At 40.7% G+C, this 14,353-nt stretch overlaps 1 protein-coding gene across 5 annotated transcripts in view; it reads left to right on the forward strand.

The window, feature by feature from the left end:
• Positions 1-14,353, forward strand: part of il15 (interleukin 15) — a 53,372-nt gene that overhangs the window by 23,936 nt on the left and 15,083 nt on the right. For 2 of the 5 annotated variants that reach the window (XR_012988677.1, XM_076294959.1), the window contains exon 2: positions 3,651-3,716. Coding sequence is in view for 3 of the 5 variants with exons in the window: in XM_076294959.1 (XP_076151074.1) it covers positions 3,651-3,716 (66 nt within the window). In the remaining 2 variants the exon portion in view is untranslated. Of the gene's footprint in view, positions 1-3,650; positions 3,743-14,353 lie in introns of all 5 variants that reach the window. The other 3 variants (XR_012988678.1, XM_076294958.1, XM_076294960.1) reach the window with 3 other exon arrangements.

Genomic DNA, 14,353 nt, shown 5'->3' on the forward strand with positions numbered 1-14,353 from the left:
ACAGAGATGACCTCCGGGCTGGGCCCCCGGGGAGTCGAGCCCCTCCCGGGTAGGGCCATTAGTCCAGGCATTCAAGTCCCACATGGTATACTAAGCAAAGTGGCTCCCGGGCTAGGCCCCCGGGTAGCCGAAGTATGCGAGGTTGGGGCTACAGTGTCCCGAAGCAAGGATGACCTGCAAGTAGGGCTGTCAAAATAACTGATTAATTTCGATTAATTAATTTGAGAAAAAATAACTGATTAAAACAATTAGTGCAGATTAATTGATTCCGTATGACCTTTGACCCCGAGCCATTCTAGTCAGTAAAAATTAGACTGTAAAATGAAGGAGAGAGAAGAAAACGTGCTGCCTGGATCATTGATTGGAACATTTACTCTTTAAAAAACGGCCTGATGGTGTTCATAAAAAATAAAGTGTTGAAAATAAAGTCCTCTGCAATGTCTGCAGCAAGGAATTTGCATATCACCGGAGTTCATCAACTCTAAAGTAATAATAATAAAAGAGTTTTTGAACTTTAATGTCACTAATGCTGATTATTCAATGATTCATTTGAATTTAAATATGTAAAATACTTTCACAGCAAAAAATATATATGCGATTAATTTAGATTAATTAATCACAGAGTATGTAATTAATTAGATTATTTTTTTTAATCGATTGACAGCCCTACCTGCAAGTGCTACAAGCTGCTGACCCTTGTATCTCTGCCTTTATGTACTTTTGGAAGAGGGGCCTCACACCAACCACTACCGAATTAAGGATGTCACCAGACGTGGTGAAAGAGCTTGTTAAACAGTGGCCCCGAATCAGGGAAAAGCATGGGCTGCTGTATATAGAGGTGCAACTACCCCCAGCCAGGTCCACAGTATTCCAACTCCTCCTACCAGCGACCCTACGGGGAGAGGTGTATACCAACTTGCATAATAATCATGGCCACCAGGGAGTAGATCGTACCACAAGTCTGATTCGTCAGCGGTTTTATTGGCCAAGGATGTGCCATTACATCAAGAAGTGGTGTGAAGAATGTGAACGGTGTGTGGTCGCAAAGGCTTCCCAGCCCAAGGTTAGGACATTCCGGGGAAGTCTACTGGCCGCCAGACCCCTTGAGATCGTCGCCATTGACTTCACCATATTGGACCGTGCCAGCAGCGGCCACGAAAACGTATTGGTGGTAACTGATGTATTTTCCAAGTTCACACAAGCTTACCCCATCAAGGATCAAAAAGCCAAGTCTGTTGTGAGGGTCTTAACGGAAAAGTGGTTTTATACGTATGGAGTGCCACAACGGATCCATTCAGACCAAGGCAGGTGTTTTGAAGAGGAACTGTTGCACCAGCTATGCGCACTTTACGGAGTCCGGAAGAGTCGAACTACCCCTTACCATCCTGAGGGTAATGGACAGTGCGAGCGGTTTAACCGCACCCTTCATGACCTTTTGAGAACACTGCCCTCCCCTCAAAAGAGACAGTGGCCACAACTGCTCCCGCAACTCCTGTTCGCATACAACACCACAGTACATCAGTCCACAGTGTTTAGTGTACTTCTACTTAGCATAAGTGTGTAGATCTTGTGTACTGGGGCCTAGCCCTGGTTACATATGCCACTAACTGTGCAAAGGCTATGCCATGTAGACAAGAATCATCTCCATCATTTCGTTTAGATGCAGCCTGCCTGGCTCTGTTGTACAATGAAGACAGACAGTGGTGATGGTACTTGGCCTCAATGGAAAGGCACACTTCCTCACTGTCAATGTTGTAGCTTGATGCATTATGGAAACCTGAAGAACCTGCAGCAGGCTCATTGCAAAGGAAGCAAGTAGGTTCTGTGGATGGTGAATGGCTGGGGGCAGATCTCATGTGTACAGTCGAGGTATTTTGTTGTTGTGCTGTAGTTACTTTCCCCCGACTTAGCTTATCAAATGCTTTTTTGTTGAGTTTTAGCTGACATCTCTTGTGCCACTTAGCCTTGTGTCTCTTTGTGTCTATACACACGCGATCTGCCCACAGCCATTCACCGTCCACAGAACCTACTTGCTCCTTTTGCAATGAGCCTGCTGCAGGTTATTCAGGTTTCCATAATGCATGCACCTACAACACTGACAGAAATTTGAGGAGCAACTTGGTCTTACTGTAGGTGAACGGATTCACACCACCAGACTGAAAGAACGACTGCTTTCTGAGCTTCCACATCTGAGGGCACATTTACACGGAAGAGACACACTGCTGAGTTTTGAGAAGGACATTGGACCAGCTCTCATGATAGCCTGTCAAACTGACAGTGATGCCATGCACTTAATGCGAGCAGCACAAGTAGTGTGCAAAGAGATCCTTAATTCATCTTTCTCTTTTGACGGGTCATTCAAAGAAAACTGCCAGCAGAGGGCTGTGCCACCATCTCTCTTGGCCTTTATCAACATGGTACTTGATGGTACAAACATTGAGCATCAGTCCACCACAAAACCTGCCCTAACAATCTCCCAATTGATAGTCTTTAAAGAAGCCCTATGCAACAATTTTAGCAAAAATGACCTTAATTATGCAGGTTGAGAGTCATTCTGATGGTTCTACAGCACTTTTTGGGTCGTTTGGTGGGTGCTTCGTCTCCCCCTAGTGCTTCTCTGCGGAAAAACCGAATATGCAACTTTCTGGTCCCGAACCGAAAAAATCCAGATGTGACTCGGCGGAAGGCCTCGAAAATGTAGTCAGATTGTAGTTTCTAAGAAGACTGCAAAACAGACTCCGACTTGGCTTTGTTGCTGTTGAAATTGTAAGTAGCCTACCCTTGGGTGAACTTCGTTTTTGTAATGTGGTTTGATAGTCTCTTGAACAATGTGTTTGCTCGACCGTTTTATTGTGAGCCCTGTATGTGTTTAGCTTGGTTTCTTGATGTTTAGCTTGCTAGCTAGTGGGGGTTTAGCATAGCAGTCACTTGCTACTGAAGAAAATAAGTAAGATATGGTGCGTACCATAGCATTAATTCCTGCAGGCCTGTAGCAACAACTCTCTAAAGCAGGGTTTTTTTTAACCAGCAGTGGTATGGCAGGTGCTCTGTGAAAATGGTCTAAGGGGGTCACCTGTGGATAATTCTGTGCTGTGAAGAAATGAAATTAGCCACACATCTCATGAAATAACAACTAATAACTGAATAATACAGGGACAACAAAACAGAAATTAATTTGGGTACATAGGGTACATAAAAAATGAATATTTTGATGTTTTGTTTACCTTGACCTTTTCATAAATGCATTTTCTTGAACTCTGGTGGTTTCAATCAGATACAGAATGGGCACCCAAAGGTTAGTGGGAAATGACACATTAAGTGTTTTTCTACTGTGTTTGGTTCCAACGTGAGGCACTTTTGAATATTGTTGGCGGCCATCTTGGATTTGACCTCTCCCGGGCCTCAGAGGTCAAATTTGACTTCCCTCCCAATCTGAAAAGAAACCTTATGGTATAACCTAAGTATGTTCTAACTAAGTTTCATGTTTCCTTCAAAAAGTGCCGCAAAACAGCTTAACCGCTGTACTAATACGCCAATCACTGCTTTCTTCGCTAGTCGCGCTGAACTTCAAATGTGTTGAGAGAAATTGCACTGCTGCAAAGAGAATGTGACCGCACTTACAGGATATGATTCCGGTGAATGTTTTCCAGAAAGGCTTGAGATGTGTGTGCCTCCTGAGGGGAGCTGTGTATCTGGCCCATCCCTTCAGAAGTGAGGTTTGGAACTCTTTCTTAATTTTGAGGTATAACGACAGTAAGACTGCCTTTGTAACATTTTATTAATTTCAGAATAATGCTGTAATACCGTGAACTCTCCGTCATGAGCTTGACCTTGGTGTTATGCTCTGTAGGCTACACATTTATCATGACACTATTATTAATGTGATTTTTCATGTAGGCTACTATATGCTACTCATGTTGATAATGCAAGCATTAGGCATTTATGAGTAAGCATAACAATTCACTGTTTCTTGATATAAGGGACAAAACATGTCCCCTGTCTTTGAGTAGTTTTGTGCTAAAAAATTGTGAAATTAACTATTGAAAAATACCTTTTAAGGTTTAGTGTAAAGGACCTGTATACTTATGACGTCAATTTCATATATGTATTTTCATTGGAAGTTCTTAAAATACGGAAGCTTTACCTTGAAAAACATGCAATTTAAAAGCCTGTCCTCAGCAAGATGTCACAATGGGAAACTGCAAAGACAAGTGTTTAATAGTGCAACAAATGCATCAATATAACTATCAAATTAAAATATTGAACTTTACAACATTATTATGCATAAACTGCTAATCAAAGTTGTGTCCTCACTTCATGTCACCTTTGTCAAATTTTTATGTAAACCTGAATAAATCAGGCATAATTTATGGTCAGCAATAACCCTGGGTACCCCCTTTGCACCTCTTACTTAAGACGTTAGTGAGGGAGGAACCCTTGCAGTTTTAACACCGTTAAAGGTGCTCTAAGCAATGCCATGTGTTTTTTAGGCTAAAACATTTTATGTCACTTACAGCAAACATCACCTCACCATCCGCTCAGGTGAAGTGACTGAGCTGAGCTCAGTGAATCCAAAACAAAGGCGTCCAGGCTTGGCACAAATGGTGCATTCATGGCACTTCGGAATGACACCGCCCCCGTGGCTACTTTGTTTTTCCCACAGCAAGTGTTCATGTGCTTTGCCGTCGGAATGTGTGACAAACACGGATGCCACAACAAAGGTTAAAACATACACTCACTAATCCTAAATAAACAACTGTATTTGCTTAAAATATATAAGACGCTTGTGAAAGAAAGATATGCAGCTTTCAAGTGACAAAAACGGCAAATTCCCAAGTGTACATTAAAACTGTTGGACATGAAAGGACACACATGGACTACAAACGAACTACAACGTGAAGACAAAAGTCCCTAACTGGGCAACTCTGTTAGCAAAATCTAGCCCCAGTTTTCGACCTCTGACTCACACATTACGTGACGTGAATGATGCGGAATGATGTTTTCACTGGGAACAAGGTTTTTCAGAAGCCCATGAACGCTAGGTAAGACCAAGCCAGGATGAGCAGACGCGGATTCATCAAGCCAGGTGAAACCTATCCTGGATAAATGTGCGCTCACGGCTCCTTCAAATAGACCTCGCCACCGCTCACAGATTCACTGATTCACCATGGCAACTAGAGCGGCTTCATTGCTTCTTCTACGGTGTAAAGTAGGTAGCGATAGCCTTTTCACAACAGCAACAAACAGCAACGCCTCTAGGAAAATATTGCAACTAATGTCGCGACCACCATGCACGAGTATAAATGGTTACGGCGCTCCCGTGACGTCACATTGTCGCACGACAGATCGGGAATGGCGAGTATGTAAAAGACATAATTAAAAAGAAAGGCAACACTGCCACAGTGATAAAGCAAAGCAATCTTCCCTGATGACGACAGCGGTCGGCTGGTGAGGGACGAATATGTGTTAAATTAGTTAATATGCATGCTTTAAATTTAAGTTAAATATATGTCCTGCAGTGGCAGAGGAATTTGGATTTTTTTTCTCTGTGGCCCTAATATTGTCATTTTATATATAGCCTTTTGTGGTGATTGCCGACTGAGATAAGGGATGATATTAAATAGATCCTGGAACTTAGCCTAGTCTGGAGCAGGCTAGCTCCACAGAATAAATCTCCATGGTAACTTATATAGTTACATATCCTACTGCCCCCTATCCCTCTTTTGTGCAACTGGATCACGGATAAATTGAGCCAGGATAACCAAGATATCCCAGCTTAATCCCTTATCCTAGTTTTGTGCAATAGGCCCCTGGCCCATAAAAACATAACAAACTGTTCCAGAAAATCACAGATGAGATGCGCGATTAAGAGAGTTTCAATTGCACGGGAGGGACGGGGAGGAAGTAGCGAGCTAGCTTTCTGTTTTGTTTGAACGTCACGGTTAGTAACGGTTCGTACTTCTTCTCCTTGGCACTTTTGAGTAGGGCTGGGAAGGTAACCCATTAACGCAATACTTAACAGCGACATGTTGGTCTAGGATATACATTAACTATACATCTATACATTAACTTAACAGCGACATGTTGGTCTAGGATAGCTTTGTTAAGCCTACAACCTGACGCACCCATTAAAACGTGCGGTAGCCTACTGTTGTAACATTAGGATAAGCGTCATGAATGTAACAGTTCTAAAATCTTGATAGCCTTGTTGATAAACTGCTTTTTATTTATTTCATGTCAGAAGCATTTGGTCCAGTGGTCTTTGAAGTTGCTGCGGCTGTCTAAAGCTGTGATGGCCAATTAAACTTTATCCATCCATACTGTCCCAGCCCTACTTTTGAGTCTTGGAAAACACTTTTCTTGCATAACATCGGGATTTTGCAAACATTCTAGCCTGATGTCATCATACTCAATTCTAGTCAGAATATGAGTCTGATACCGCTCCATTGGTACATGTTTATGGGGCATGTTTCAACCGATACAGTGGGGAAAATGCCTCTGCACTCAATTGGATAGACCTAACCAATCAGAGCAACGAAACTGCCCGACCCATCCTTCTTCTCCACAAATGCCAGAAACATTGTTTTCTGGTTGCTTTTTAAAGTTATTGCGCTGTCAATATTTTGTACAACACCCAATAGAGAAATCTAAGACAAGGAAATACGTATGTTAGCATGTAGGTTTATTCTTTCTGCCTACCTGCACAGCGGAATAATAATTCTAAGAGATGAACAGACGTTCAGACGTTTGTATCTTCAGCCATCAACCTCATGGTATTGTTTATTGCAGAACTGTGCACAACATGTTGCTCTCCGTACTCGGTACATTTATACTTGCGTGTGGTGGTCGCGACACTAGTTGCAATATTCTCCTGAACAGAGGTGTCGCTGTTGTGAAAAGGCTATCGTTACCTACTTTACACTGTAGAAGAAGCATTGGCAGTAAAAACCAAAGATTGTTAAGGCGGAGCAAGATACTTCATCAGGAGCCACTTCCGGGAACCCGGATCGCACGAGGGGGGGGGGTCAAAATCCCCCTTTATGCAGAGCAGAGGCAGCGACTGCTCCATTGAAGTCTATGGGCATAGCTCAGAATTTTACCACATATGCTAAGGTCTTAGTTCTATAGAGTTAGGAATGTGAATTTCGGGCACGTTTTCATGATCCTCAAACCCTTGTGAACATTTCAGGTACATTTTTAACATTTTTGAGCATTCCAGTCTGGAGAAAATCGACTTTATATCAGGTGTGCGCCGGTTATTTATGCCGCTGCTGTTGGCGGTTTGCAACGTACGCTCATCAATACGTCATCGACACGCCTCTTTATGCAGACAGGATTCGATCCCCATTTCGCGCCCATAGACATGAACTACTACGAAGTATCTTGCTCCGCCTTAACAATCTTTGGTAAAAACTACCCTCTGTGATGATTAGGGTTGGGCACCGAAACACGGTTCTAATATGGCACCGGTGCCGACACAAACGGTAGTAACTGCATCGAATAACAACATGGATTTCGGTGCCTCATTTCGGTGCTTAAATAGCGTTTTTTTTTATTTTTTTTTTATACGAGGCATCACTGCATGCATAGCTGCCAACTCTCACGCATTGGCCGTGAGACACACGCATTTGATTAGTTTCACACACTCACACGCCACACTCCCGATTTCTCACGCTGAAGTGTCAACCCGGTCGGTCAGATGCCTGAAAAATTAGTTTAGCCTATCTATAGATTTACCTGTTGAGCCACGGTTATGCTTTCAGAGACGGTGAGAGGGTTCAAGAGCACTCCCTGTCTGTGGAATTTTCTAAATTTTCTCTCATTTGCGATGCTACTTCAGAAGCCATCCCAGGCGCATCCCCCCCGCATTTCCCCGGCTTCAGGTATGCTTTGAGTATTTATTGAGTATTTTTCACGCTGAAGTGTCAACCTGGTAGGTCAAATACCTGGCAGATGAGGTTCAACTAAACTAAACCTATACATATGATATCACACATCAGGTGAACGTGCGGAATCTAAGCGCTCCAATGATATTAGCGCCAAGTTGCTGTGATAAATGGTTCGCGAGAAAATTAACATTGAACCGACGTGCAATTTAGGCTAATCATATTTGCATTTTGCACACCCATTACTCTCAGTTTAATATTTCACTAACCCTTCACACAACACGTGGCAAACCCAATATCACAATAAACAGCAAACCGTACCGAATAAGAGGATATAAAGCATGCCTCTGTGCAATAAGTGGTTCCTGAGTAATCCGGGTTTGAAATTGCAACACATTTCTACATAGCCTCATTGGGGCGAAATTATAATGTATTCTAATGTAAATTTGTCAGTAGGCCTACATACATTTTTGTAAATTGCTCAGCCATAGATTATCATGGTTCTTATATTGTCAGGTTCCAGCTAATCCCAGATAAATGAATATATTTATATTGGCATGCTTCCTAGTGACATTAATGCAAAAATATGAAGAAAATCAAATAATGAGACACAAATATTGATATAAAGCCTGACATAAGCCATATGCAAACATTCACATCATGCAGATATGGGTACATCCTGAAAAAGGAATAGCATGTAGGCTATAGGCTATGGCCATTACAATGACCAATATATTATCTTAAATAAACTAGCTGAATAACACAGGTGACCACTTCTGCATAATTTCATGGAGTGCTGAAATGTACACACATTTTTGAACATTTCTGAACTGTGAAATGTAGCATATGTTTTTGTGATTGTGAACTTATTGCAATATCACCATAACTATTCCACCTGTGTGTGCATGGTTATAATTCTGAAGTGCAAAATAGCTTAGGCTACAGCACAAATATTTCCATAAAAATAAGCAAGTCTGACCTCTGAATTTATTTTGAAAGTGCACCTGATTGATGCATTTAAAAGTTAAAATATACAAACATTTCTTAAATTCTTACAAAACACCCACCCATTTTTTAAAATTGTTAGTTTGGACCCCCCCCCCCCCCACGTTTGCCGTGCAAAATACCAGTGCTGTTTTCAGCATCTGTTTAGTGCTTCATTGTCAGTTTCATTGGATTCTCCCATTTGCGCGTAAATCGCTCATGTGACAAGCGCCAAATCCCCCGCAGTGTTGAAGAGATCAGTCATCCCCCTCACTTTTGATAAGGTAAAAAGCCTTATAGGTATGCCAAATAAATAATAACCTATAGGTTTACGCTAGGCTATGTAAAACTCCCCATTAACAGCATCACGTCACTAACCAAAGCGACTGCACAATCTCGTATTCACTCTATCTATTCACTATATCTGAAGCCAGTTTGTCTACTTAGATACTGTAAGTGTAAATCCTCAAATTATGGCCGGAGTCTTAAAACAAAGTACAGGCCTTTAGGGGCAGGATTGTATTCGAGACAGCCCTTTATTTCTTATGCGAGTTTTATTTTGAGACATGCGTTTCTTGGAGTGGCATACTGGTAGGCCTTCAAAAGCATGACATTTTCGGTTTAGTTTGATATTTAATTAACTTTTGGACTGTTTGATTATATTGTTAAATGTTGGGACTGATGGGCACTTAAATCTGCGGAGGTATTTGATGATCACTATTACGTATGTAGTTGAAAGAGTGTTGGGATTTCAAACAAACCTTTCATGCGTTCATTGAAGGTCCGCGGTGCTATAATGGAAACCTTATTGCGTAGCCAAGTAGCCTATATATTGAGTTATTTTTAAATTATGCATGATTTACTTTTTATTAATTTTGTCGGCTGGCTTTATTTTGTTATTTTGTATCTAAATCACCTGTTAAAATGTACCAGAATTCAGGAAATTGCATCTAGTCCAAAAAAAAATATCCCACCCACTTTCAGAATGCCTCCGACGCCCATGGTCCTACTAGTAGGCTAGATCCCTTAGATACCAATGTTAATTTAACTCTGGGACCCTGGTCCCAGGGATGGATTACTGCACGGGTCTTCCGGGCCCAGACCCAGGGGCCCAAGGTGTCAGGGGGCCCTGAAGCCCAAGCCTTTGCATGGAATCATTGCCTCAATATCAACACATCAGGATGTAGGCTATGAATCTGATTGAATTTAGTATTGGCTATCCCCAAAATGCACCAGAATACAGGAAATCACGTCAAACAAATTAAAAAATACATGTGGGCCCAGGGGCCCGAAAGTTCATAATCCGTCCATGCCTGGTCCCTACACCTGAGAACCACTGATGTATGTTTTTTTTACTGTATGGTATAATGCTGAATGAGCCAAACAAAAATTTCCGCAGCAAAATTTGGGTTGGCCCCACCAAATCTCACTCCAAGGTTTTTTGAAAAGTTGGCAGCCCTGACTGCATGTCATGCGCCATCTCTAACGTCTTGCTCTGATAGCAACACATCCAGATACAGTTAGCTAACATATGATAAACACTGGATGTATAAACCAGAGGGGTGCACCACTAGGCGAGTGGACAGTGTTTCACAGCTTGGTGAGCCCAAATAGCTTACTTTAAAGCGATATCGCGAGCTCCTGTGAAAATCTAGCAGTGGGCCTAACTACACACAAGCAAAAGGCTATGAAACAACATCAACAGTAGGCTAGCCTATATTACACAATATCCTTGCTAATGCACTAACTGACATTTATTTGAAATGTTATCAGCAAAGTTGTAAGGTGAAAACTTTATTTCACTGTGTGTTAAACCACATAATGGCATGATATTAATCTTTCATGTGCATGAGGCCCATATAGCATCACAATGAATATGAAGATCATGTTAAAAGTTAGCTGGCAAAAAAAAAAAATATGTAGGTTACATACCTGATGTCACTAAGCTGTCAAAGAGGCTACGAAACCATCTCCGTAAGTTATCGCTAATTAAACTCAGCTGACTGGTGTTAGTGCATAGCCATAGTTGCTACTAGGCTAGCGCTGGGAATCTAAACACTTCAACACCGACATGTAGCCTAACATTTTCAAAACTACTGCGTGTTATGGGTTAAGACATGACATTTCTTGAAGCATTTGGGAACACACTGAATTAACTGGAAAATAGAGTCCCTGTTAGATTAGCTTGCTTGCAAATTGCAGTTTTATGGCAAGCGGTTTTAACATACATTATGGCAAACCGCCTACACTGGGTAAACTTGAAAGCAGAGCTCACCATCGTGTGTGCATGCATGGCAAGCTGTTTTAACATTTACATGTATTATTCGTAGGAGCAATGAGATTGATAGTAAATTGAATATAACAGTTCAATTTCATGTTCAAATTTGTCTCATCAATAAAAAAAAAGCAATTCATGCTTTAGACCATTTTAATTTAAAACATTTTAAAAACAAAGTACCGGTTCAGGCACCGTTTCGACACCGGCACCGTTTTAAAAGTATCGATTTAGCACCGGTATCGGATAAAACCCAAACGATACCCAACCCTAGTGATGATACTTCAGACTTTGGTTGCTGCTATTCACAACTACCATCATTACCATCTAGTTTCCAAGGTGTGTGCAGCTACAGTAGATAGATAGATACTTCATTCATCCCGAGGGAAACTTTAGCTAGCTGGCTGGCGCTGAGAGATGAGTTTGTGTAATTTCCTAAAGTGGAAAGAGTATCCTTTGGTTGAAAATAAATATCTTCGTTACCTTTTGCTGGATTATTGGCATGTCCCTGGGTCCTAGTTCTTTCATCTTAATTCCCTGTGTTACAACTCTCTCTGGTAGCTTCATTAACTTATCCAGCAAACTATTAAAAATTCACAAACTCTCGCTGGTAACTTAGCCAGGTTAATTTCCCTCTCTTCTCAAACTGACTATTCAAATATCATGTTTATTTAAGATGTGGCCTATGAAATGCCTGAATGTGGTTGATGCCTGTAAAGGCACGCATGCTCCCTGATCAAGCTAATCCTGCTTGTCGCGCGCATCTGAAAAAAAATCCCCTGTGCACGACCTGCCTGCGCAAGGCTGAAATTTCTCGTGCAACAGAGGAAATGACACACTTTTGACGTCACATTGTTGCGCTACCAGTTGGGAGTGGCGAGGGCCATTAGGCGCATCTTCAGAGCAGTCTAACTTTTGGTCACATGGTGTTTCTCTAATTCTAAACTCCTGCATGTCGAAGCGTTCCAGTATTTTTTCAACATACCTCTTCTGTGACTCCTTTAGACAGCCGTCAGACTGGCTGAAGTCCATACCCAGAAAATACTTCAACCTACCTAGGTGTAGGTCCTTCATCTTAACCCTCTACTGCATGAATTATTACCTATACATGTACATCAAAAATGTTTTATTGTACTTTTATTACTTAAAGTGGCTTAAATATGGGAAGAGTAAAAAAAAAAAGATTTGTTTTAAAGGGGGGTTGTTGGTAAGTGGTTGCCATATGGCAACAACGCGCAGTCGTGGAAAGTCCTGTGAAATCACATTTTTCCTAAAAAACATATTTTTTCCCTTAAAAATGTTAATTGCACTCATTGAAATTAATAACAAAATGCACTGATAAAATAATGTAAATCCAACTTCATTGTGAGCTGTATGGTAATAATAACACAGAAATAAGCTAAATAACATGTGAAATCCACTGGTAAATGGCACACAAGGACATCGGTTTCTTGATCAAAACCAAAGATTATATTGAATTAGCCACATTTGCAAATATCTAATTAATGTCTGTTCAAGGTCATTTTCTGTTTAATGAAATGAAATCAAAAGATATACATTTTAAAAGGAGCACACAATCAGCTGTTTGTATGTATAGTATACTTTTTTGATCCCGTGAGGGAAATTTGGTCTCTGCATTTAACCCAATCAGTGAATTAATGAAACACAAACAGCACACAGTGAACACACAGTGAGGTGAAGCACACACTAATCCCGGCGCAGTGAGCTGCCTGCTACAACGGCGGCGCTCAGGGAGCAGTGAGGGGTTAGGTGTCTTGCTCAAGGGCACTTCAGCCGCGGCCCACTGGTCGGGGCTCGAACCGGCAACTCTCCGGTTACAAGTCCAGAGTGCTAACCAGTGGGCCACGGCTGCCCTTCAAGGTTTGTCAACACCGTCAGTTGTAGTCAACACAGTCATTTGTTTGTCAACACCTTAAGATGACGTTTTTTGTCTTTTTTTTACAAATATCTGTTACTTTCTCTGGAATTTATAAATATAATAAAACATACTTTGAACTACACACAATGATGTTTTTTTTTTTTGCATAAGAACACTGATTATATATGCTTAATATTAAAAATGAATATACAAAGTGGATGTGTTTCAAAATGTTTTTTTTTTTTCAAAATAGTGTAAAATCATAACAAAATTGTTAAATGAATTGTTTAATGAATTTTACTACATAACTCTTCTAGAAAACAACACTATTAAACACTTAAAGGGACCATATGTAAGAAATGTATTTCAATTAATCATAAAATGGCCCTGATATGTCACTAGACATTAAGAAATCATTTCAAATACTTATATCACTGACAAAAGTAGTCTGGCCAGGATATTGTCATTTAAAAAGTGAAGTTGCAGTCTTTATGAATTGATCAAATGAACATAAAATACAAATTAAATTATGAAGTGAATAAATGTCCATTTTCATAAAAAGTCTTTTAATATAAAACCTGTTCCCTTTTATGTTTTGTAGCCAAGACCTATCTATACACATAGCAATTTTTAATTGATTTAATTTAATTGAATGATTTAAAAAAATATTGTGTATATGTACCTTATCTCAAGAATCAGTGAATTACAATTAATAATGATAAGTAATGACATCATTAGAAGTAGGGTAATCTGCTATGAATACTTGTGTATGGCATACACCATGAGATGGACATGACAGCCTTATGAAGAGGGTTCAAATGTTATACCATTTGTGGACATACTGTTACTATCACTGTATTAATAATAATCACTGCACTGAATGGTATGAATAATCAAACAAAAATATAAATGCAAAGGATTCTAAAGGCTTCTTTTATAGCTTTTATGTCAGATGCTTTTATCCAATCCGTAGTCTGAGTCAGTGCAAAGAGATCATGTAGGGTAGGCCTAAAGTAGTGTGCAGTAAATTTGAGTTAGGCAGATTACAATGTTGGAAGTTGGAAAATCTGCCCTCTGCACTGCAGCGTTTTAAATTCATCAATGACTACTGGTTGTCCAGGAGGCTGAGCTACTGTGTCTATATACTGTACAGTCAAGACCTACACACACAGCCGGCGGTGCGACTGTGATTTATGGCAGGCTGTTGGCAAAATTAAATAGAATCTTTTGAAGTGAATGTGGCAACGCATACGGCAAGTGGAACGATGGCCATCGCATTGCTCTAATCGGCCCCTTTTATTTTTCAGGGTGATTTTGATACGTCATAGG

Source organism: Alosa pseudoharengus, unplaced genomic scaffold, assembly GCF_046254945.1.
Source record: "Alosa pseudoharengus isolate Yale_2024_CS ecotype anadromous, Long Island Sound unplaced genomic scaffold, YU_APseudo_1.1 YU_APseudo_1.1_scf_2, whole genome shotgun sequence".
NCBI classification, from domain to species: domain Eukaryota; kingdom Metazoa; phylum Chordata; class Actinopteri; order Clupeiformes; family Clupeidae; genus Alosa; species Alosa pseudoharengus.